Here is a 26,914-nt window from a genome sequence, read left to right as displayed (position 1 = left end):
CTCAGGCATTGCCTCCTTGCTGACCTGATGGTTCTAGGCAATGTGTACAGGGGAAAAGAATAAACCGTTAAACATACACAGCAAAAATATCAATGTAAGCCGTAATGTCATTTTGATTGACATAGTAACTGCAATGCTAATATGTGCAAAATCAATCAAAACAAAGTATTTTAAAAACCGTAACAAAAATTAATCCGTCTACTACTGCAGGTCGTCAGTAAGGCCTCCCCAAAGGCAAAGAGGTGCAGATTGTGGCTTTGATCCGGCCCAAGAAGTGGGTCTTGTGAGTTATCAGTTGGATGAACTTCTGCTCTAATGAGTTATTACTTTGGAAAGATATTTTTGGGGAACACAACATGAAGGTGACTTGTTAAGCTATCGAAACTTTTAAGCTATCGAAAGCATTACTTGGATCATTCAAACCGAGGTACGATCCATTTTACACAAGATCATCAGAAACCTATCTTGACAAACAACCTCCCTTTTTATGCCACTTTGGTGCCAGCCACCGCCACCTATGTCGGTCTAGAGCTAGCATGTCAAACAGTGTGTGCACAACAAAAACAAGCACGCATTGTAACAGCAGACACTCTGCAGCTGTGGGTATAGTGAAAGACTGTGTGCATCCCTTGCTCTTTGGCATTTGAAGTCCACGTTAATGTATGTATTCCCGCTCTCTCACTCACCCGCTTAGGATAACGTTGTCATCGAAGAGGTAAACTTTGATATGCTGGAGGCCGATGGTCTCGTTGAAGCGCTCTGGAGTCAGGAGCCGCAGCAGTCCCCGAAGGCTTGGAGTGTGGAAGAGAGATACTTGGACACGTTCGGGGAACCTCTGCAGGAGAGGAAGCAGCATGGTGCGGGAGTTCTGTCGTCCTAGAAGACAAGTGAGGGAAAAGAGTGGTGACAAAGCAACGACTTCACAGCAGTTCCTACCACTCGCTCATTCATTGGTCTACTTAAGTGTGATGGCACCCAATCACAGACTCCAGTAAATGAGGATGACCTTGGTCTAGGCATGTTTTGTATGCAAAGAAAATTTGAGATCGAGTAAAAAAATTTTTGGGAAATGAGGCAAAGGCCCTTTCGTATCAGCGGAATATGTGAGAAATGCATGTAAGACAACCGGCTGTGCAGGGTTCGTGTTAATGTGTGAGGAATCAGGATCAGATAAATGTGCCTTGAAGGAATCTTCCGGCCGCTGATGGGGCGAAGCGGGTCACAGTCTTCTTATAAAGAGGAGGCAATGAGATTTCCATTTTAAGTGAGCTTCTAAGGCAATGCCTGCTATGCTTTCTAAAAGTGTGGGGTGCCTATGTGAGGCACATGCAACAACCACTATGGAGGGACGAAGTACACCAGAGTTCAACAACATCTCTCTCTCGGATGAAGGCAACATCGAGGTTCCGGTCTAATGCCTGCATAAGACTGATAGATAAGACTGAACTTGTGCATCTCATTCATGCCAGAACTCTGTCAAAACCTACTCTTCACCTTATGAGGTCTGTCTTCCATAAGGTCTTTCTCCTTCCTTTCCCAGACAACCATGTGGTTTTCATTGTGAGTCAGAAATGAAGATCAGGCAGGAAGCTGGTGAGTGAGTAAGCATGTTACGGATAGGCACACGCAGACTAAGCTTTTGCAGGAAGCTGGTGAGTGAGTAAGCATGTTACGGATAGGCACACGCAGACTAAGCTTTTGCAGGAAGCTGGTGAGTGAGTAAGCATGTTACGGATAGGCACACGCAGACTAAGCTTTTGCAGGAAGCATGTTACGGATAGGCACACGCAGACTAAGCTTTTGCAGGAAGATGGTGAATGAGTAAGCATGTTACGGATAGGCACACGCAGACTAAGCTTTAACAGGAAGATGGTGAGTGAGTAAGCATGTTACAGGTAGGCACACTCAGACTAAGCTTTTGCAGGACGATGGTGATGGAGTAAGCATGTTACAGGTAGGCACACTCAGACTAAGCTTTTGCAGGACGATGGTGATGGAGTAAGCATGTTACAGGTAGGCACACTCAGACTAAGCTTTTGCAGGACGATGGTGATGGAGTAAACATGTTACGGATAGGCACACGCAGACTAAGCTTTAACAGGAAGATGGTGAGTGAGTAAGCATGTTACAGGTAGGCACACTCAGACTAAGCTTTTGCAGGACGATGGTGATGGAGTAAGCATGTTACAGTTAGGCACACTCAGACTAAGCTTTTGCAGGACGATGGTGATGGAGTAAGCATGTTACAGGTAGGCACACTCAGACTAAGCTTTTGCAGGACGATGGTGATGGAGTAAGCATGTTACAGGTAGGCACACTCAGACTAAGCTTTTGCAGGACGATGGTGATGGAGTAAGCATGTTACAGGTAGGCACACTCAGACTAAGCTTTTGCAGGACGATGGTGATGGAGTAAACATGTTACGGATAGGCACACGCAGACTAAGCTTTTGCAGGAAGCTGGTGAGTGAGTAAGCATGTTACGGGTAGGCACACGCAGACTAAGCTTTAGCTAACAATATCTGCCTTACACATGCATAGATCAGTCCAGGGACGTCTAGAAAAACTAAGGCTGATGCCACACCATCAGCAAAACTCAACTCCAGCTCCAAAGTGTGTTCACTTACACACTAATACACTAATATAATTGGAATGGCAGCTCAATGCTCAAGGTAGTTATTGGGCTTAACTTTAACTGACTGGCTTCTAAAATAACATGCACTTGCCTGCGGCCCTCAGAGCACTGTCCTTTTTGCGCAATCTCTACCTTAGGAAGAAATGGTTAAACTCCGAAGAAATGCCCTGAAGATTGAGGCCTCGGGCAGCGGATTGTTTGGGTGCAATTAGGACACGGGATTAGATCGAACATGTTTCTAGGAGATGCTTCTGAGATTGTTTAGTTTATTTCTTGTGCTGACCTTGAAAACCAGTTTTCACGCGTACAAGTGGTTATATGTGATGTCAGCAGTGATCTTTTCAATGCTGTAATTTATAATATCATTTGACACATGTTCATAGTCATGGACAGTGCCCTGGAGATAAGGTACTGTTGCACTTGCAAGCATGACTGCTACATTTCTGTGGTTTTAGACTGAAAATAGTAACCACAAAACACCCTAAAATGAAGTTTCTTTAGGGGAACTTTTGTGCATTTTTAACAACTTTTCTTTGGTCATACGAGTTCTTACGCATCTCTTGAAATGCAAGTATTTCAATTATGTATTCACTGTGGCACAGTTTCACTAACCTTAAAATATCTGGCACACACTGTATAAATCCCAGTTCTAAAACGTTAAGTTACATGCAAAACTTTCAAATGCCCCAATGTTATTTAATCAAGCCTTTTTGACTGCTTCATGTAAATCTTCCCTTTGTGATGTGTCTGTATGAAATCTGAATTGCCAGCACAGGTTTTTATGAGGAAACGGTATATCAAGTTCCAATCAGGTTCAACAAGAGGGCCAAAAGTTGTTAGCTGCTCAACTATATTTGACGCCCTTTTAAGTTTTGTGCGCCCCCTTATGAGAGATGCAGGAAACTTGACAATCCAAGAGCAAGTTACACACACTCAACGTCTACCACATTGTTTGAGGAAAGCAGTTTATTATATGATGTAGTTGTGAGACCTCACCCTGTAATAAACTCACCACCTGTACTAGGTCCAGCCAGATTGGTTAGCTCAACCCTGGGTAGCTATGTCTCTGAGTAGTCAGGATTCATTAAAGGAACAAGTGTAAAGCAATGAGAAGTACCAAAACAGTCACATAAGAAAGAAACCAAAAATAAAAAACAACAACATCAATTTATAAAGTTAGGTTGCATTTTTATCTTCAAACAGACACCTCACGACCAACATCCAGTAGAAGGTCCATAGATATGAATTTTTAAAGGAACAATAAATCACTGCTTTTTCCTTCAACAGGATAACTCACTAATGGACCACGCTTGCGGTCAGACTTTGAAAAACTTTTATAAAGTTTCAAACTACTTCTCCAGCTCACTTTCGGCGACCAACTCTGGCAGGGAGTGAGTCACAGGGGCCAAAGAGGCTGAGTTAGACTACTTTGCAGTCAAAGCAGTCTTCAGTCCATTTCCAGGCTCTATGGGGGAACCACCATAGACTAAAATGGAGTGGTCCTGATGCAAGGGATACAGGATACTTAAGATGGAAAAGGATACGGAGGATGCAGCGTTGGTGATGGGTGAGGGAGGTACAAGGTTATTCTTGGGCTACTCCTCGGTCCACAGTCACTGGGAGGCAACTTTGGCCACATGGGTCAATGTCCCTCAAAGTTCGGCCAAAGACCAGTTGCCACTAGTCGACTGGTTTCTAGCTACAGCCAAACCAGCGTATCCCTTTAATTGGTGATAGTTTTTGTGTTAGGCAACCAAACTGCTCTCAGATGACTCCCCTGGGTGCAGCCAACTCTTGCGCAACTTTTGAGAGATGGTACTCAGTCTCTCAGGCTGCACTTTGGCAGTGAGCGGTGGTTAGGTGCTCACAGCTATCACTCACCAAGGCAGGCTACTTCAGCCTTTGTGGCCCTGTAGCTGTAATAGGAAGTCATCCAGCTGACTCTTGGAGTCACTAGTGTCTGGTGCTCGGGGAAAGCAGTTTATTATATTATGTAATTGTCTTGCTTTTCCTCAAGCAAGGCACTACATGCACAGTCCTCTCTTTGCTAGTCTCAGTCGCAATAGGTGCAGTCCAGTCTTGGTGCAACCTCTTTGCAGAGTCCAGGGAACAGCATGGTAGTCCTCCTTCGGCCCACTCTTCAGTACAAAAGTGATCTGAGGTTTGGGTACCATCAAATATCAGTCCTCAATAAGGGCCTTGGTTTTGTCCCCACCGACCAAATTGACAAATTCAAAACACGATGTGAACTAAGTGAGTTCTTAAGGAAAATCCGAATAAAAACATTTTTTAAGGGGAAGCTCCAATCGGAAGCTGACCATGAACACACAAACTTACAAAGGAGATCCTCCTTCAATCCCTCTTGTTCTACAATGCACCCAGAGATATTTGCATTAGAGGAAGCAGTTATTAATGAGGTTGAACAGCTACAACCTAGGAGGGATGCTTTCAATAATCTCAGCAGAAAAGAACGATAAGCTTTAAGATCATTGAGCAACAAGCCCAACATTGTGATAAAACCAGCAGATGAAGGCGGAACAACTGTTATTCAAGATCTGGACAGTTACAGAGAATCATATGCATTATCCTACTTTCCGATGAAAGACATTATAAAAAACTTCAAAAGGACCCCACCACACATCTACAGAAATGGTATCCGAGATCATTAGTAGAACGCAGAAGAGGGAGTGGATATCCAAGAATGAGATGGACTTCTTGAATACTACGGACCCGAGGACTTCGCTGTTCTACACTATCCTGAAGATCCACAAGGTTAGGCCCCCTCCACTTGGAAGACTGATTGTCTCCGGGATAGGTTCAGTCCTAGAACCCCTGTCCCAGTACATGGACTGGTTTCTACGACCACTTGTTCCACAGATCAGGTCACATGTTAAGGACACTAAACATCTCCTTAACCGCCTATCTGATTTGGAATATGACCCTACACAAGAAATGATGATGTTTTTGGATGTGGAGGCATTATATACCAGCATCCTGCAGGAGGAGAGCTTACGGGTCTTTGAGAACATACTACGCACACACGAGTGGCCCCAGCAGGCTTATGACACTCAAGCATATGACTGACTGAGAACGTAAGGTTTGAAGAGCAGCTCTACTTGCAGAAGCACAGGACTTCTATGGGCAGAACTTTTGCCCCCTGCATTGCATGCCTGTATATGAGCCATCTGGAAGAAGAGCATATATGGACTAATAACTCACATTCCAATCATATCTGTAGTTGGCTGAGGTACATCGACAACATCTTGATTATATGGCATGCTGATTGGGAGAGCACAGAAGCCTTTGGAGTATGGTTCAACCAACTGAATCCCTTCCTTCGTTTTACCATGTCCACTCATAATTCCAAAATATTGTTCCTGCATGATCAAGGTCGAGGCAGTTTGTGAGTGTGAAATCTGAGAGTGACAAATAATGGAATGAGTTGTGTGTAAGGATTGGGAAAGTTGACTGGGTGGAGATGAAGCCAGGCAGAGCATCAAGCTAGTATTCCAAATCTAGGGGTCCTTACAAAGTTAAAGCTGCATTTGGTTGATGGGTGGAGTTGGAGAATGGCAAAAGGTGGAACTTTAGATGCATGTCACTATATCAAAAAGGAGGCAAGTGTAGTAAACAGCTAGATGTGGATGAGGGTTGTAGGCTCTGATGTTTATGTCGGATGCAGATTTGATGGGTGCTGGTGGGAGCGCTTCTACATTTCAGGAACGTGGATCTGGGAAGGAGTCAAAGGGTCCTAGTTCAGGTTGTGAGCCACATGGGGATAGTCCTTGTTCTCCATGGAGGAGCACACATAAGTAGTGGCCATAATAGGTTAAGAAAACCACTCGTTTGGTAGGGAGATGATGTTCTCTAGACTGATCACACCACCCAAAGTGGGTTACAAAATGTTATTCTCGTTACATCTGAGGTGGGACCGATCTTTAATTCCTTTCTTTCCATGTGTCTGTTTCTGTACTTTCCTTATGTTTTCACTTTTTATTTTCCTTTTGTTTTCTCATTGTGTTTGTAAAGAAAGGAGATTTGTTGTAGCTTTAAGTTCTGATAGAACCATACATGTGGAAAAATGTTCAGAATGTTATTTTCTTTAGTTCTATAAGAGTGAATTGGGATCTAGCTGGCTTCCAGGAGACCTCACATGGCTCTGCTGGAATGAAGACTTCACTTTCATATATTTGTCTGTTTGATTATTACTAGTCACTCTTGAGGACTACCCTGTGAGGAACAGTCAACCACATAGACAATCCCCAAACCATACAGTAGGCCTGGGTCAGGTGGGTCTTTATTGAGGAGAATGTGCTCTTGTCAACACTATCCTCCCGAATGGTTGTGGGCACCTTTCCTGAGTGCTAAACTGAAAGCTATAAAATTGAAAATCTCAAAAGTTACTTTTGTTGATACTCGCCACATATATCTGCTGCCAGAGGAGGAATTACTCCTGATAAGGACACCACCTCGGACGCAGAGGGTTACAGAGCAAATGCAAAAAAGTTGATATTCTACTATCAGTGCTTTGAAAGACACTCTTGGTTTTGTCTGTCCAAGCCACAGTTCCTGTGGCAGACATTTATGCCTTGGTGGCCTCACCCCCTTATATCTAAAGGGGACAGTTGAGTGTCAGTCTGTAATAAGGTAAGGCTCAAATAATCCTTGCATCCTATATGTAGGTTTTCTGATGTTTTCCTTCTTATATATGTTGAACATTCATAAGGCTTTAATTATGAACTCAACTTCTCCAAGCAGGACACTAATAGAAGAACCATCAATCTAAAATAAACTGCCTCAAATGTCTTATTTCTCTAGGACTTGGGGGCTCCACCTTGAGAATAAGAGTTAAAGCGAGGAGTACACAAGCTACAATGATGCAGGTTGGAATCTTTAACTTGACAGCTTAGCCTCAGCTGAAGTCCAGTAGCAAGAATCTTATGGGAAAAGACCACACTGAGGGGACAAGGGTGAAATTAACTGTCAGTTGAAAAAAGCCATGATTATAGTGTTGAGGACAAGTGGTTTGGGTATCTCTCCCATATCAGATGTGACAGAAAACCTTTCAAGCAAATTTAAAAATTGGTATGAGTACCCACCTCTAGATCCTCGTGTGAAGTCCAAAAGTATAGAGATCTGAAGGTCAGAGGACACACCCTCATGCAGAGAGTTCACAAGTGCTTCATGAAGCGAATCCACCTAATGCAGAAGGGCAAAGGGTGATTAGTGCAGGCAAGGGAAAAGGTGGAACAAATCACTGGGGCACTTTAAGAAGGCAAAAGGGGAAACTAAGGGACAGAAGGCAGCATGGGCATTCATGGGTTGATTGGGCAAGGCAGAAATGTTACACCCTAAGGTGACATCGAAGCAGAATGGGATTGTTCGGGTTAGAACCAGCGGACACCTGAGAGTTTCAGAGACACAGTAGACATACTGAGGCAATTATCAAAATAATTGTGGGTCTGTAGATGATTGTATTGGTGGAATACCTAACTAAAATGTTCATGGACAGTCACTAGTATGCTAAATAAAAAGTCTTAATAAGGTTTGGAAAAAGACAGGTGAAGGTACCTTGCAAAAAAGCATAATCAAGTTACAACCATGGTAGAGCAGTGTAATGCTTAGGGGAACTCAAAGTCAATGGCATGGCACTGCAGGAGTGTTAATGTTGGGTGTTCCTAAGGCATCCAAGCAAGCAATATAGTGTGAGGGCCACATCAGGCTACTGCTGGAAATGCAGCTGGGAGCTCAAAGTGCAGATTAAGGTGCTAGGTGCTACTTGGATGTTAAAAAAAACCAGAACAAGGAAGATCGGAAAACTGGCTGCCACAGGGTGATCTGAGCACAGGCTATGTGAATGCCAGGCTATGACAGTGAGAGTGCAAGACATCAGAAGGTAGGGAAATGTTTTGAGGTCAGAGTTGGTCATGAGATTACAAAAGATCAGAATCTATATCTCAGGACCACTGGAAGACCACAGGTTAGACGAGAGTTCTGCAAAAAAGTCAGTTTGGGTACTGCTGGAGGGCTCACAGCACAAGATGGGGTACAGCTGGGGAAATAGGTTGGTGCAGATCGAGGTCTTGTTTGGTGACCAAAGAACAGTTCCACGATTGTCTGGCAAAACAAAGGGTGGGAGTTCAGAAGGAAAAACTTAAAGGACGAGAGGACATTCCATACACAAGGAGCTGGGTGCAAGGGATCTAAGTGATATGCGGGAGCAAGACAACAACATGGTGCTGAAAAAAAGAGCAGCTGAGATGCCATTCACTCATGACCTATGAGCCTCATACCACATCTCCTCAACTGTCTCTCACCCAGGGTTTCACATTGCATCAAACCCTGCCCATCTCATCAGCCCAAACTTACCTCCCTCAACCCAACCCAAGGTATCAATTTGTCTGTACTCTTATTTCTCAATCATGAGTTTTTCATTCCCCCCCTTATGGCTGCCAACCCTTACAGCCAAAGATACATTCCACATTACCTACCAATTCCTGCTCCATAGGGCCTGTGCCTAGGTACAGGGAGGCCATCACCACTCGCTTCTTAGCTGCCTTGATTTGGGCCTGTAGAGATGGTAAAGCACAGAGTGTTTGATCTAATCATTCTTTTAAATTATTAAAGATACACTTAGGACAACCATATAACAGTCTGCAATCTGGAACACACCCCGTTCACATCTGGATTAAAACGTTTAGCTTTGCTAGTTTTGATGTGATAACTTTTAGTTTTTTCAGATTTTTCACATCGAATGTTATTGGACATCTCTTGTGCATGGTGGCGGATTGGATTGGATATCCCGATACAGGAGAATAGGTGAAGACTACTTGGGACTTGAGTATGACGACTGGTGCTCTGTTGGATTACGAACTCCTCCACTTTGGATATACATAAACTGTGACTGCTACAGTGCCTTTTGATAGTATCTTTGCCCTGAGGAAGCTCCCTATGTGGGAGTGAAACACGTTGGCCGATTTGAATTGAATGCTTTTTAAGAAGAAGAATTTGAAATATAGAAGTGAATTTTCTAAAAACTTTTGGCGTGTTGGACTTTGTGAGCTGCGCACCCCCACTTGTTATATTATTTATAAATGTTATTGTTTTTCAATTAAAAACAAAAAGCAATATTTGCCAGGACACGTTACAAATAATGTATAATGCACCACAACAGTACATAGTTAATAGATTAAAAATCGACAAGCAAGCAAATACATATAATAAATAGGATGAAAATGACCAGCAAGCACCTACATTTTTTAAATAGGTTAAAAATGGCAGGCAAGTACAAATAATAAACAGGTTAAAAATGACAAGCAAGCAAGTATAGTCTGAGTGCAAAATATATTCAAGCATATCATTAGACAAAAACAGCTTCTAACTAGCAAACCACAATTAAGTTGCACACCTACACCAAGCGGTCTTATGTGGTGCACTACAGTAGCCAACATCTTCAAAGTTCACCTCAGTAGTTCCAAATCCCGCCCAAGACGATTCATGCATGTTTATTTATTACCACCCTCCAGATCCTCATGATAAATCATGGGGCTATTTGACGCATCTGTGTCATCATTACCACTTCCATACCATATGGAACATTTCTGCTCCTAACTCCACACATTTTGGAAATCTCGCAGCATCAGTCTCATAAAGCCTATTGATCTTGCCAGGACTAAGGTAAGCTCTGTGCAGAATATAAAGATTAATTAATTTGAACCTGGCATTGCGAGAGACAGAAGGTATATGTGCTAAGATCCTCCCCCTCGCCATATCAGTAATCTGAAGCTCTAGGTCCATCTCCTATTTCTCTTTCAGGTCAGTGACTGTGAGGGAATTAGGAACCCGTGCACGATATTATACAGAGCAACTGACACACTTGGGGTGCTACAGGCTAATATACTGAATTCTTCTTTAAGTCTTCAAACATGAGCAATATTTAACCCCAGTACAAATACTCTACACAATTAATCCCCTGTGAGAGCACAGCTGGCCAGGGGCTCCACTGTGATGAAGAATATTAAGGGGAGATTGGACACCCTTGCCTAGTTCTGCATCCCACATCGCAAGGTTCAAATACAGTTCTGCCACTGCGAACCCCCGCCTTGGGACCCGTATAGAGAAGACTGATTCAGCGAATGAACGCAGAACCCAGCCTCATTAGAGCCATAACTTGATACAAGAATTCCCAAGACTATCAAAGGCCTTCTTAATGTCAATTGCCTAGACAGCAGCTAACCGCTTATCCAGAAATGTCATCCTTCAGAAGTGAGATTAGCCTCTGGATAGTAAGTGCCGTACTATGCCCAGGAATAAAATTAGCTTGAGCTATACGAATCAAAGTGGCATATGGGGCAGTAGTCGGGTCACAAGAATTAGACTAAGAATTTTATAGTCCATATTGAGCATGGTCAAAAGATGGTAGGCACTGACATCTGTGGAAAGGAGACAAGGTTTCAGGAAATGGATGTCTAGAACTTCACATGTAGACACCAGTAGATGGCCGGACTTTAGAGCTGCAGAGTAAAGTTCTAATAGTTGTGGTGTCCAATTTGCAGCAAAGAACTCCACAGGTAGGATGTCCAGGAACTTTACCGCGTGCCATTTTTTTTAATGGCAGCTCCAACTGCTTTGATTGTAATACACCCCCCTCCCCCTCCTCCCCCAACCCCCCAAAATCATCTGCATCTTCCCGCGAGCGTACCCGCAGAGAACGCAGGTACAGAAAACCCTCAATATCCTGAAGTTGTGGCCTGGGTGCTGGGGCGTAGAGGGATGTATAAAACTCTTGAAATCTAGCGTTGATGGCAGCTTGAAAATATAAAGGTTCACCTGGGTCACAGTGTAACTCTAAGGTCAAAGAACCTCTTATGGGTATGTTACCAAGTCACCCATAAAGGTAACATGTTTTATCATGCTTAGTATGAGCACAAATCAGATATTCCCTGTAATCAAAGCAGCGAAGTCTCTCACTTCGAGCTGCCAGCAATTCCTTTGCCTCAAGCAATAGATACTTAAGAGCAGGGATACATGGTTTTCCTTGTACACGATTCTGAAGCACCTTGTCATGAGCCTCTACCTCACCTACCAGTGTTCGACACACCCCAACCGCTACTGCTATACAAAGACCCCTGATCACGGTCTTAAAAGCATCCCACTCAGTCAAAGGTGATGTAGCGTGCCTGCATTGTCAGTAAAGTAAGCACTTACTGCGTCTCCAATATTATTTTTTAAAGACCAGGTCATCCAGTACCTCCACCCGCAATCTCCTAACCAGAAAGCAAGGTCACTCGCGCTCCCAATTTAGAGAGAATAACACTGGTTATGATCTGAAACAGTTCGGCACAAATATTCTATTCCACAAGCTACACCACGGACAGTCGGTGCATAAAAAGGTGTCAAGCCGAACAAAAGTTCATGCAAGCCTGAATAAAATGAGTAGTCTCGCATTACAGGGTAAAGTCATCTCCAATAGTCTACCTACTGTCCGGGTCATCAGGGAATCTCCCAGGGACAGATGTGAAGGAATCTGCAACAGTTAAAATCCTCACCCAATAATATAGTCGGAGTCAGGTAAGGTGCCAGGATCCTAGACAGATCAGCAAGAACTCCCCCACCACCGTCCCCTGGCCTGCATTGGGAGCATAGATTCCAACAATAGCAAGGTCACATCCTGCCAACCTCCCAGAGATGACCAAGTATCTACCCTCCAGATCTACAAGTTCAGTTGTTGTCAGACTTACCCAAAGCTAAACAACTCTGGCAAAAGCTGAATAAGTTGTGGTATACACCTGGCCCGCCACCTCTTGCAGAGAGCCAGTCCTTCAGACCTAGTAAGATGGGCTTCCTGCAGCAGGGCTTTGCGAGTTCCCCGCCTCTTAAGGTAGGAATACACCTTGTATTTTTTGTACATACTATTAAGACCCCGGGCGTTCCAGGAGATACAATTGTACCTCATGGAGTCTCCATGTCATGTGGAGGACATCTAGAATGGGGACCATTCCTGCCCACATGACAGATGCTCTACTTTCTGTCAATAATATCCAGTAGCAGCAGGCAGAGTAAACTCTTTAAAAATCCCACAAACAAATACAATCAAACCAACTCCCCATCCCCAGGACCAATAGCAAACGACTCGCCATCCAAACCAGTTGGAAATCATCCAACTGGCAATCATGTATTACAAAACGAAAACACAGGAGGCTACCGAGACGCCCCATAGAACACAATCAATAAGATACAAAACAGAATAATCACCTTAAGATTGGACCATGCATACAGGATAATCACCACAAGATTGAGCCCAGCATGGCAATTAGTTCAGCTCTGCAGTATTCACGTTAACATTCTACCAGCTCCCATGAATAACCAAACCATCTGCAGAATATAAACAGATGTCGGTCATTACAGTATTCTTGTTAACATTCCACTAGCTCTCATGCATAACCAAACTAAAGTAATTCTTTTATATTATCTCATCTGATGTGCCTGGGGTCATCTTTGGCAAGGATTCAGCAGATCACAGAGATGAGACAGATATTTGATTAGAATCCAAGTCACGTGGTTCACTTTCTCCATTGGCAGATGGCGGAGCGAAGTCCGTTCTCCAAAAGGCAGCAACTGCCTCCACAATCCACCGGCATTCATAATGGGCTTGCTACTGAGCTGAAGGGGCCCCCTAGGCACTTTTAGCTTCTTTCTGAAGTGCTCACCAGCTATGCTGTATATTTTTCAGAGCAAGGTTTTCTTTTCGAGGAACAAGGCGGTCTATACGTTTCGATAGGACCTATGATGACATCAAAAATTGCGCCTCCTTGCCTAAGGTCACCCTCAGTCTGGCAGGGTACAACTAGGATATGTGATGCCTAGTAGGCAGAGGTGCTTTTTGTAATTAGTAAAAGTTAGTTTCTATAATTCACGTATGAAGTTGGGAAAGAATATTATTCTATGATTCTCAAGCAACATGTCTTCACGGAGTATGACCAGAGTGAGGATATGATCTCAATCCCTATAGTGCAAACGTTTCACCACTATTGGTCGGGGGAGACGCACCAGGCATTGGGGGCTTGAGGGGATGCGATGGGCTCATTCTAAGGTGTAGTAAGGAGAAAGGCTTTCCGGAGCCAACTTTTCTTTAATCCATTTCTCAAGAAAATCAATCATGTTGGTAGCAGTGTCCTCAATACAATCCTGAAGTCCGATGATACTTATATTATTCAGACACGTTCTATTTTTTGCATCTTCAGCTCTGGTTTCTAAAGTTTTAAACTTCCTTTCCATGGGAGATTGCCTGTTTTGCACTGTAGTAATTTTGGGTGCTAGGTACTTTATAGCACATTCAGTGGAGGTGACTCGCTCAGCTAGTCGCCTGGGATCATATTGCAATAGACCCAAGCCTGCCACAATGAAGTCAATTTTTAGTTCAAGCACTTCTCTAGAGGCAGCAATAGCCCGAAGGACTGTGTCCATAGTAGGGCCTGAGTGCTCTCCACTCCTCGTCTGGGGATATGTTGGCTAGCTCTTGAGAGCCCAACACCTGGTTGGAACCAGACTCCAAAGCCTCCCATTTCTTGTTGACATTACACATGGTGTTAATTACTCAGACTAAATGAAGAATCCAGTTAGGGATCCGAATGCCATGAAGGTCTTGACAGGTCAGAAGGAGTAGTTACCCAAGCAGAATGCGCAATGCTGTCGGGGCCGGTATTATTCTGTACCAGTCTTGTCAGAGGATCTAGAATCTGGATAATGTGTAGAGGGCAGTGTTGTCTGGCACTCAAGCAGAAAGGACGTGGGAGCTGCCAGGACAAAATGCAGTAGCTTGGGTCGCATTCTTGAATGTCTGGTATCAATTAGCAAAAGGAAAATGCTCACAAGCCCTCAGGGATTACTTAGTTTCACTTAATATAGTTTCCAGCTGCTCATAAGGCAGGGTCTCGGGGAAGGTGATAAGGAGCTGTTGGATTACTTTGATATTCTGCTGCAGCTTTTAATGGCAGAATTCATAAGTACCCCATTCCCTGGTAATCATTCTGGAGAACTGGCTCGGAGAATTGCTCCAGACGAAGACGCCGTCTCCCCCTCTCACCAATCTACCTCTGACAATGAGAGCAGCAGCCTCAGGGGGACAGTAGAGAGGAGCTGGAAATCTTTAAGTGAGCGAAATTCGCAAGTATGTAAAACTGCACGAGTAGTTTGCACCAACGTTTTAGAAGTGTGCAGGTCACTGAAAATATAGTAAATTGCCAAAATTGCCAGGTCTCAGGGCAGAGGAGGTGGGATAGCCCTGATAGTCGACAAAGGTTTTCCCTGTGTTCAAATCCCTACCGATGATAACTCGGGATGTGAATCTTTGGGACTTTCTCTATCTTGGTCTCCCCATCAGACCTGTGCAGGGCTTTTGGTCTATCGACCCCCAGGACCTCTGGGCTCATTTTATGAAGACCTTCATACCGCCGCTTCGGCTATATGTTTAAAAACAGATCAGTGCCTTCTGTTGGGGGATTTTAACATTCACATGGACATGAGTTCTGATGCTGATACCATCAAGCTAATGGATGTAACTGCCCCCTTAGATCTTATTCCTTTTGTTACTACATCCACACACAATAAAGGGCACACCCTGGACCAGGTTTTTTCTACAACCCCCATTGTTGTATTGCCCCCTGAACCGGTTTTATGGTCTGATCATTACCTCATTGAATTTCTGCTCCCCTGGACTAACAAGGTCATTACTCGACCCTCAGAGTGTTGCCGTCAAACGTCAAGAGCTTTCAGCCGAGTATCACCGGACATGCTAGTTCACGCCCTCACTTTACATCCCTGCCAGCTGTCTAGCAGCATGGAGGTCGATATTGACCGCCTGCAGTGCTGGCTAACTGAGCGTTTTGCTGAACTAGCCCCTGTTTCAACTGTCCGCAAAAGCTGTACTCGGGCATCCGCTCCTTGGTTTTCAGCTTCCCTGGCTGCTCTGCGCCGTAGCTGCAAAAAAGCAGAAAGAGCTTGGTGCCGTCAATATGACCCCTTGGATAAGATCACTTATAGGGAGGCCATCAAGGGATATCACGGTAGCATTTTGGTGGAGAAGAAAGCTTATTTGGCTCGTAGAATAGAGGCTGCTGGTATGGCCAGTAAGGAAATGTTCCTTATTGTCAAGGAATTCATCTCTCCTAGCTCGGCTTTGCCCACACACCATCATTCCGAATCCTGGGTGTCTCTTATGGCCACTTTCTTCACGTCCAAAATAAAGACTATCCAAGACTCATTTTCTCCTTCCACTCTGGTGATCCCCTCTGATATATATGCCCCTTTCTCTTTATCTCTTCCGGTCGAAGGTCCGGTTCTGGCTACTTTTCCTTCTCTCTCCCTTGCCTCCTCTTTGGATCTGATCTCTAAACTTAAAATCGGGCTCTCCACTTGATCCTTGCCCAGCGAAGGTTCTGGCAAAAATGGCTTCTGCCATCAATGAGCTTATAAATCCTGTGCTCAACTGCTCGCTGGCTTTGGGAGTGGTTCCTCATGCTTGGAAACATGCCTTGATACTGCCGCTTCTGAAGAAGCCAAATCTTGACCCTCTGTTGCACGCCAACTACAGACCTATCTCCCTCCTCCCGGCTTTGGCGAATGTCGTGGAGAAGCACGTTCACACCTCTCTTGCAAACGTCCTTGAGAGCATTAACATCCTCCATGATACTCAGTCGGGCTTTCGGGCCAACATGAGTACGGAGACGGCTCTGCTGGAGGTGACGGATGCCATCAGAGAGGTGTTGGACGCAGGAGGGAAGGCCATGCTGATTATGTTGGACTTGTCGGCGGCTTTTGACACCGTTCCCCACGGCAGTCTCCTTTTGAGACTCGGGGAGATTGGGCTACGGGGAGCGGTGTTTAACTGGTTTAAGTACTTTCTTGCCGGCCGCCAGCAAACGGTCTGGGCCCCTCCGTTCTCCGCTGAGATGCCACCTCTCGAGGAAGGGGTGCCGCAGGGCTCTGTTTTGAACCCTACATTATTTAACATCTACATGGCACCCCTGGCACCTCTAGCGGAGTCCTTCGGTGCCCAGATCGTGTCCTATGCTGATGACACCCAGCTGCTTTTTACCAGCCAGAAGGGGTCAGACTTTGATGGGGGGCAGATCAGAGGCTGTCTGGGAGCAGTCTTTGATTGGTTCGAATGGCACAACCTGAAATGCAACTCCGACAAGTCGGAGCTGCTGTTTTTTGGCTGTCCCGCAGACCCAAGATGGCAGGCCTGGTGGCCGCTGGCTATGTTTCCCCCCGTAGCTGTGTCTTCCAGAGCCAAGAATTTGGGGGTTCAGATAGACGATGGTCTTACCTTGAAGCCTCAGGTCTTGTTGGCAAATGCTTTGGCATTATTAAGATGCTGCGAAAATTTCTGCCTCTGTTGGCTTTTGGTCATCGGAAGGTAACGGTCCAGGCACTCATTGGGTCACGGTTGGATTATTCCAATGTTCTTTACTTGGGCCTGCCGGAGCTTCTTTTTTCCCGCCTGCAGGTCGTGCAGAACGCTGCTGCTCGAGCCATTTACGGGCTCCATCGCAGAACTAGTGCCACTTTTTTATTGAAAAGTCTTCACTGGCTCCCTATTAAAAAACGCGTGACTTTTAAGGCTCTCTCACTGACCTTCAAAGCGCTTCACGGCACTGGAGTTAAATATATAAGAAAGCGTTTGGCATTCTATTTGCCTACGAGGACGCTAAGGTCAGCTTCCTTGGCTCTGGCCCAAGTCCCCTCCATCAGACGGGCCAGGATCGGTGGACGCTCTTTCCGCTACCTGGCTCCCAAGCTTTGGAACGCCCTGCCAGTGTCCATTAGACTCAATGCGAGCCTATTGGGTTTTAGGAGGGAGCTAAAGGCCTGGCTCTTCGTCCAGTAGGTTCATTGCTCGGTCCCCTCTTTCCCCAGATTTCTGCCTCCTGTTTTTATTAAAGCGCCGGGACACTCCCTGGAGTAGCCGTGCGCTATATAAAAATATCTTAACATTAACATTAACAAAATAACGATCTGCGCCCCAGTTTTAAAGTGTGCAAATCACTTAATGCCAATATCGGCAACACTCCCCATCCCTCCCACAGCAATATCCAGGAGAAAAACAGACAAATCACCTTCTTTGTGGAGAAAATTGCTGCAGGTTTATTTACATAACAAATATGCCAACATGGTTGGTTATCTTTCGGGCGATCCCAGGGCAGGCAGCCCCTCGCCGCCTGCCCACCTGATGAGCCGAATTACACTGTGGCTCTAGCCAACCGGTGTTTGCCAGATTTGGGGGAGGGGATAGCCCCTCCGCCCGGTGGATCGCCAGTCCACCCCTTTACTCACACCCCCAGAAAGGGGGCGGACCGTTGCAGGCAACCCCCGGTTGCTCAGGTCCACAACTGCCAGTAGGACTAATGGGGCACCGTCGCTCCTCCAGGGTCCCACGCGAGGACCTCCCTGGGGATATTTGGCCTTTGCACTCTTGTGATGCTCGTGCAGAGGGTACTCCTCTGTACCTTACAGCCTCTGGATCGCCCTGTAACTCCGCCTGCAACACAACATAATAAGTTAGATAAACACACCCCCAACCCCTGCTTGTACGCCAGGTAAGTGGTGGGGAGGGAAACGGAGTCAGGGCCGCAGAACAAAGAGGGCGACCAGTGGGCAGGAGAGGTATAAGTACCTCACCCCCCGCCCCCATCCTGCCCAGAAGTGACGCGGGCATGTGGACCCTTGAGGGTCCCAAAACACTGGGCCGCTGACTCGTGTGCTATTGTGTGGCACTAAGGGGGCCACCCTCTTAGGAGGGCCCTGCTGTGGGCCCGGGGAAGCCCTACAGAAATCAAAATAACATTGCTTTGCTTGCCTACTTTAGCGTGCAAGTCGCTGTTTAAACTGCCACAACTGCGATTCGCTGTTGGCATTTCTTTAAATCCCCTGATGCAATAACGAGAACAGCAGCCTCAGGGGGGAAGTAAGGAGGATCTGGGTAATCATTAAGTGTGCAAATCACTGAGAATGTCACAAGAATGTAAAACTGCACCAGTAGGTTGCATCAACGTTTTTTTAAGTGTGCGGGTCAGTGAAAATGTAGTACATCGCCAAAATAAAGATCTGCACCATAACTTTAAAAAATGCAAATCACTGAAATCAAATTGCTGTTAAAACTGCTACAACCACGATATTTGCAAGCGTGCCAATTACTGTTGAAATTTCGTTTAATCTTGAAAAGAAGCAAGGCCCGAAATAGACCAGTAGATGGCGCTGTTGCCTTAACCAAAGACATAAAGACACTCTATAACCCATGAAACTTGCCCGTGGATGTCAAAAGTTCCCCAATTCACGACGTGGAAGAAGGCGCAGTTCACATTCTTTGAGGTAAGGAGACACCAAGTGCTGAATTTCATTCAATGCGATGCCTGGAGATTAGGCGATAAAGCATAAAGCTTCAGTGAACTGTATTGCTCTTGCAATTGATGCCTCAGTAGAACTCAAATTGATGTATGGAATGTTGGTCTATGTCAAACATTCATCTCCAATAGAGAAATCTGGGCTTTAATCCATCATGTTTTTTTGCTCACCATGCTATTCCAGTTTGGACCCAGCCTCAGTCTTGACCTTGCTCCCCAAGAGAACAGTCTAGCCCAAACTGTCGGGACAGGCACTCCCCGGACCGGAAACAAGCATCTTGGGACCGGTACTAGGGTATCACCCCTCATCAGTTAGGCTACCTTGACTCCAGTGACATGGTAAGCACGGACCCACATCTGGGCATACCCGTCCCACTAGGGGTGAAAAGTGCTAAAAGAACAATTGATGGACAGAATTTGTTATTTTCGCTTTTGTTGCCCTAAGTGGGAAGGATATGCCCACATGTGGGTCCCATGCTCACCATGCCACTGATAAGGGGTGATACCCCAAAACCGGTCCCAGGATGCTCGTTTGTGGTCCAGGGAGGACCTGGCCTGGCAGTTCGGGCTGGACTGTTCCCACTGGGATTAGGGTCAAGCCTGATTTGCATATGGCTTGGGTGGCACGATGAGCAAAAAACGATGGATTAAACCCAAATCTGTAACTGGGGGTTAATGTTTAAGTCATTCAGCTTTTGCCTCAGTAGAACTCTGTGCATACAGTGCCACTGTAAACACACACACACCATGTGCTGAAATGTGAAAATGAAAAATACATTAAAAACGGCACTAAAAGCAAAACGCAAGCCATATTTAAATGGTGAACTTTCCTTTGGACGCTGTGTTTTTAAACACCAGGATGCCTGATGCAATTCCCTCTATCAATGGATCAACCGTCCCACACAAGCCGAACTGCATCACACTAGCCTCTTCATAAGGCACAAATAGTTTGGATTACTCCAAACAAGCAGATGAAGGAGTCAGCCCCCTGTCTCCTCAGTCGCTTCTATTAGACCTCCAATTCCATAGCAGGCGCCCACCTAAGTTATCTTGACTAGCTGGACAAGCTATGATAAAGGCAGTCGTAGTCCACCATCTTAAGACCAGGCACAACTATCAGAGAGTAGAAGATAGCGGCCACACTATGTACATGACACTCTGACTAACATCTTGCTCATGAGCCACGAGATCATAGGATTAAGGGGTCATGCGAGTATTCATTTAAACTGGTCTAAATATGTGATCTTCTTGCTTGTAGGAAGCAGGCACTTTATATAGCACACCAAAAAGCGGTATACTGTGCAAAGAGTCTCGGTATTCCCTCATAAGTGGACAGGCCTTGCTCTAGCAATCCCAAGGTGCTCTTCAAAAGGGTAGTGTGGTCGAGCAGCCTTAGGCTTATCAGAGTGGAGGGCTAAACATCTACAATACACACACACACACACAGTCAACAAACAATGAACACAACTCAATTAGGAGATCCACACAAATTTATAAAAATAACTCTTATCTTATATAAGTTTATGCACCAAGATAATCAAAATCAGCTAAGTGTGTTTCAGGACAGAAATACTTTAAAGTTTGAAAATTCGAAGCAGTGCAATTTTGAAAGGTGACAATGTTATCCCATGGGGAAAAACCATACACTCATACTGGTACTTCAAAGCAGCTATTGGACCAATATCCTGTACTTCAGGGCAAGTATGAAGCAAGGTTCCATGCAGCACCAACAGGTCACCTCAAGCGGCACTGGGCGGCCGGGTGCAGAGGTGCTTTTCAGCATTGGGTGTCCAATGTTATGTTAAGGGGGAATAAAATGTACTACATTCTGGCAATTCACAGTGACTTACAGGACCAATCTCCTGTACTTAAGGTGAGTAGGGGGCAAGGCCCAAGGCTACCCCACCAGGTCACTGCTGAGGTGTCTGGGTGCAGAGGTGTTACGGCATTGGGTGCCCAATATTAGTCAAAGGGGGCAGGGTTTTAGGCCTTAGGGTGGGGTAGGGGTAGTGTTATGGGCAGCGCTGGGTACGTTTTAGGGCTCAGTGTGGGGGAGCTGGGGTAGGTTTTGGTAGGGGGCAGGGTTTTAGGCCTCACGGCGGGAGATGGGGTGGTCGTTTTAAGGGCAGGGCAGGTTTTAGGCCTCAAGGCGGGGGCAAGGTAGGGGGTATAGGATTTTAGGGATTAGGACGTGGTGGGGAGTGGTGACCTTTACCACGCATGTCCCCTTAGTAATCATGCCTTTACAACAAAATTGCGTGGTTAAAACGCATTAGTGGTTGGGACAGCACTGTAGAGACATGTGTGGTTCAGCCCCACATGCCTCTGTCATACAAAGCCGAGTCACCTGCAGTCAGGGGTCTGCACAAGAGGCCGTGTCAAGGAGTCTCCCTCCTGGCAAACCCAAGGTGGGCTTCTTCACTGGAGGGCTGGTGGACCACACTGGCACTGTAGGCCCACTTCAACTCTGGCTTGGAGCGACGAATGCAGTGGTGCTGACCGGGGCCTGGTTTATTTGGCCCGGAGTCCTCAGAGTTTTCTCTTTGGTACCTGCAGGGTTCTTGGAAGCAGCTCTGCTGCTCCATGGGAGTTCCCAAGTCTTGGCATTAGTGCTGGGTGTCCTCCCAGCCTGTTGGAGGAACAGCAGCTTACAGGATGAGTTGACTTTGAAGCAATCGTCCGGAACAGCGAGCAGGGTTGATGCCAAATCAGTTGCTTCTTCCATAGTTCTTGCTTTTCGCTGCTTTTCAGTCCTCCTTCTAGGTCAGCAGGATCTGATTTCCTGGTGCCAGCCAGCGGCTGCCCTTAATACTACATTTAGGTGTGTTAGAGGAGTGTAGGTTAGTAGCCAATGGTCAATATGCCCCCTATATTATCACTTCCTGTGGGAAGTAGGCATAACCATGTCCCAGAGTTCCTAAGTTTGCCATCACGAAGATGGCAGACTTCTCATTTTCATCTTTACTTCAGGTAGCCCACCTTAGAGGTGGAAGAAGCCTGAAGGTTAACACGCCTCTCGACTACTAATTTTCCCTCCTGTCTAGGTGCCAAATGGACCCTGGACAGGGGTGGTCGGCATCCTTTCCGGAGAGAGAAGCCAGATTTGCATACCAAAGACGGCAGGCTCTTTGAAGCTACCTGCCATGGAATGCTAATTTGCAGGTCGTCCTGAGTAAGGGGGTGTAAACACTCAACCCAAGCAGGCTTTGTTCCAGACCTTCATGAGAGCACATTCACTCACCATTAGTGGTCAGAAACGCATCTGTGGTGGCAGGACCAGTCAGTCAGCACACCAGCAGTTGATAGGGTTTAAGGGGGTACCTGTAAGGTGCCCTCTGGGTGCAGGTATTAAAAAATCCATCACTGGAATCAGTGTGGGCTCATTAATAGGAGATGTTTGATACCAAACATCTCTAGTGTCAGTGAAGCCATCATGTAGCTGGGGGAGGCGACTCGTTTTTGACCAGTGTTCGGCAAAAGTACTTAAAAATGGCTTCCCTGGTAAATTGAACCGGCAGTAATTGAACTGACCAGCACAGGAGCATATCTGCTCATGCAGATATGTCCACGCGTAATATAATGCACCCTGCCTCAATGCTGTAAGGCCTGCTGGAGGGGTGACTTACAAATATTCATGCAGCGTTACAGAACCTGGGAACAGAAGTGTTTGACATGTTGCGTTTTCACTTTTTAGAACACCTTGTCATACAGCCTGTAGTGACAGTCTGTATATGTTTGGTGCTGGGTCCCTTAGAGTGGTACAAAAGGGGGTGGTGATGGACGGAGCATCTGAACCAATCAAACACTCACACCCAGTCAACAGATCTGGGTTTAAACCATCACTGTTCTTTAGCCCACTCTGCCACCCCAGTTCAGAAATGGCCATATGCAAATCAGTCTGACCCTGTGCCTCATGGCCTCTAGCAAACAGCCTAGAGTTACATTAGAAACGCAGACATTACCCTTAGAGCAGACCGAACTCTGCACCCCTGACATGGGCCTGTATTACCATTGAGCCCAGGTGCAGTTCGCCCATTTGTGGCTGTACACTCCCAGCCATACTGAGCTGTTGAATCAGATAGCTTAGACACCTGAGAACCACTCTGTAGCTACCTAGCCAGAACCGTCCTGCAGCAATAGATACTGTGGCCTGCACAGTGAGGGCCTGGGATAGGCTGCACCTACGCGCTCACATTAACTTTACGTACTCTGCGAGCATACCACTAGCTGGTCACCCTGTGCTTCCCGCTGCGACTGATGGGGATCAGCCATCAGTTAAAATGACTGCAACTCCACACATTTGGCAACTTCTACTCACAGTACAAAAGGGGGTGGTGATGGACGGAGCATCTGAATCAATCAAACACTCACACCCAGTCAAAAGATCTGGGTTTAATCCATCACCGTTCTTTAGCCCACTCTGCCACCCCAGTTCAGACATGGCTATATGCAAATCAGTCTGACCCTGTGCCTCATGGGAACAGTCCAGCCCGAATTGCCAAGCCATGTCTTCCCTGGACCGGAAACAAGCTTCCGAGGACCGGTTTCTGGCAATCCAGCCGTCTACTCACAGACGCAATTCCTCACAGTACAACATATACTCACAGACCCACACCAAACTAGGGTGACCGACCGTCCGTAAATTTCACGGACAGTCCGTAATTTTCACCCTCTGAAAGTGAAAAAGCGTTTATTGTTCAATTATTTAAAATCATTACAATATGCTAACTGTATAAAAATAATTATCTAAAAAGTAAGCGCAAGTTATATTCCCTCAACTTGTTCCTCCAGTCAGTTAAACGTAAAACCTTCATAACATGACATTAGGACTATACAGTTTAAAAACAAAGTGCATTAATGTTTTTAAATTGAGGGTGTGTCCCTCTGTCCGTTGTCCGTGACAACATCTTTAACGGACGCCATTTGTCCGTAATTTTGCTGATTTTGTATGACAGCCAATCATTTTGTGGCTTTCACTCGTGAATTATTGCCCAAGAGGTTGTGTGTAGAACCTAGGATTGTCTTGAAAGCCTTCAGCCAATCCTAGTGCACCAGGCGCCACTCAGGACTGTTTTCATTGGCACCGATGCTTCAGGGCCAATGAGAACAGCTTTAGGGCACCACCCTTATATTACTTTAGTAGTGCAGAAGCACACTTTCGGTTTTGTTTGTAGGGTCCGACTCCTGCATGTTTGGAAGAGTGACCTCGTTTGCCTGCAGACTCTCTCAGCCCCAGTTTTTGGAACATATTAACAGCCATGGTCTTAATCGTTGCCCTTTGCTAAGAACTTCTCAAGTGGTCGGTAAATTTAATAAATGTGCTTTTTACCATTCATTTACGTGTGTGTGTGCATTTATTTCCAGTTCATTTAAGTTTGTCTGCTGTTTTCACAATTTCCCCTAGTGTGCTCTTTCCTAGGCTCTCTCTAGCTATCTCTCGCCCTTTAACCATTCGAACTACGCCTCATTCTTTAGATAAGAGGAACGCTTGTTAACGAGGTGAGGGGCTACTGGGCCGAAGTTGATGACTTCAGTCACTGTCTTCCCCAATTAAAAGGAGTCACGAGTTATTGGGTCTGACTCCAAATCAGGTAAATCATGTTTGCTATTGAATTACCAAGTTCAATTTTACATGCGTGTCCCGATTCGAGGCCATGTGCCTGCACATTCAACAGAAGTCGGCCGGCGCTCCAGGCAGAGTGTAGAGAATGATTCTTTGGACGTTGATAGGGATTAGTTCCCACCGCCAGCAACAAAGCAATATCACTTTTTTTGAGCGTTGTAACTATTTATTTAAGGACGGAAATCGGAAAGCAGAGCAAGTTCCATGTTTAGTAAGTTTTTTCCGCAACTCGTTTCGGTTAGGAGCTGCAATTATGCAGAAGTACACCAATAAAGGCTCTTCTAGCACCATCGGCCAAGTGATGGGTTTTTGTATAATAACTCGCCTTCGCCGATAGACGTAACTTCAAGTTAAACATGCAGCGGGAATCTTTCTTCAGAGGAAGGGGGGAAGGACTAGACTCGCCCCTCTCTGTGAGCAGGAGAGGCAGTTACAACTCCATTTAGAAAACGCCCAAAAGCCATCCCTGGGTATTTAGATGCTACAGTGCATATAGAAAGACCCTTCGCTCCCAGTGCAATAAGAGCTCTAGGACATGGTGCAGTTTTTGGACCATTAAAGGTAAAATGCTTACTAATATTTCAAAGTTAAGAGTGGATAGATTCAGCAGAAGTTTTGTACCAGGCTTAAAACGTATTATCTGAAGACGGGTTTGTATTTGCCACATTTTTAGTGCCAAATTAATTTATTAGCCAATTTACGCAAGTTGGTGTTATGCCAAAGCTTACAAAGGCAATAGCCTATAATACACTGTGTTGTAGTAAGAGTGCTTCATGTCAGATAGAGCAGTTGCTCAAAATGATAATTCTAAGGAGTATTTACTCGTCATTTAATCACTGATAATAGAGAGCCCAGCTGATTTTTAGGTGATTTATTAAGATGTTCAGCTTTTTTCCACTTATCCCTTTGATTTGATTTTGTAGGAGTATTAGTAATCCTCAGGACTGCTCGACCACGAATGTATGTACCTCGAAGAGTCACAGATACATGCAAGGCAAGAGACTATGGATGCATGTAATATAAGGAGGCCACTGGTGCATGCATTTTGATTTACCACTGATGCATGTACTGCTTAAGGCCACTGCTAGAGGTCCAAGATGGGACTACGGATGCTGCATGCACCCAGCACCCCTTTTTAGCTTGGAACATGTTTTACTCAGAATGAATCAAGTGATGCAAATGCAGTGAGTTGCAGTTTTTAGATAACAGCCCATATGAAAAGTGAAACTGCAAGTCCCAGAATACATTTTCACACTGCTGGCAAAAAAAGTCAGTTTTGGCTAAACCTATCACACTGGTTTCCTTTTTTAATGCATGGATAACCACTAGGACATCTCTCCTAACTGGGGGATCATTTTGTATGATTGAGATCTTAACTGTCAATTTGGTGACTTGTGTTTACGTTATGTTCAACCCATGTAAGGTGGCCCCATTAGGAACCATCTGCTCTCTGTTATGTCTATTGCAATATGCAATTCTGACTTTTATGTCCTGTGCCTAGCCATGTATATACACTCTATCATCATACTATGAGCGAGAAAAAGACATCGGAAGTAGGTGAAAGAATTTCCATGAGTTCATATTTGAAATCGTTTTGAGACCATTAGATAGCACAAAAGGGATAATTTCAGAAACATCTCATTGCAGGGATGTAACTGCTATTTTCAGCTCTTTATACAGTGTCACTCAAAATGTCACAACCTGAAAGCTTGGCAGCTGTGGGTTTCTTGTTGTTCAAGTGGGTGTAATTTCTGATATTTATAGGTTTACCTTGTCTTCATTGCTTGATTTTACTCGCGAGAATGTGTCTCTCATAGTTGTTGAATGTCACTCATAATTTCACTGAGATTATGAAAATGTCACACATAAGCAATCAGAAACCTTGGCAGCTATGCAGAAACACATTTTTTTACTGTCTGCATTTCTGCACCCAATAAAGCTAAAATCTGGAGAACAATATCCCATCTAACATGAAATGGGCCCCTTAGTCTTCCTGAGAGCAGGAGCAAAATATCATATCGAGATCACAGCGTGTTATTCCGTACATGGTGTTTATGATTCAAGAAACCTCATCAATGGTTTTTTCGTCTCTAAAGGTGAAGATGTTGAGCCTAGCAGTGAATAAATGATGCTTGCTCATCCGGCCTTGGTTTGTCCTTTATCAGCTATTGAGCGGATGATAGTTTGTCTGGATTGAAAAACAATATATGAAAAAAACTGTTTCGGTGGGCACCACTCAGCTCTAGTAGAATTC

At 45.3% G+C, this 26,914-nt stretch overlaps 1 protein-coding gene across 5 annotated transcripts in view; it reads right to left on the bottom strand.

Annotated features, from left to right (window-relative positions):
* The window catches only part of PGS1 (phosphatidylglycerophosphate synthase 1), a 649,148-nt gene that overhangs the window by 476,943 nt on the left and 145,291 nt on the right, over positions 1–26,914 (bottom strand). For all 5 annotated transcript variants that reach the window (XR_013598742.1, XR_013598743.1, XM_078653897.1 and 2 more), the window contains exons 3-5: positions 9,126–9,203; positions 7,734–7,833; positions 687–876 (exon numbers count right to left, since the gene is read on the bottom strand). Coding sequence is in view for 3 of the 5 variants with exons in the window: in XM_078653897.1 (XP_078510023.1) it covers positions 687–876; positions 7,734–7,833; positions 9,126–9,203 (368 nt within the window). In the remaining 2 variants the exon portion in view is untranslated. The remainder of the gene's footprint in view (positions 1–686; positions 877–7,733; positions 7,834–9,125; positions 9,204–26,914) is intronic.

This window comes from Lissotriton helveticus, chromosome 7 (assembly GCF_964261635.1).
Source record: "Lissotriton helveticus chromosome 7, aLisHel1.1, whole genome shotgun sequence".
Lineage (NCBI taxonomy): Eukaryota > Metazoa > Chordata > Amphibia > Caudata > Salamandridae > Lissotriton > Lissotriton helveticus.
This window is presented reverse-complemented; position numbering and strand designations above follow the sequence as displayed.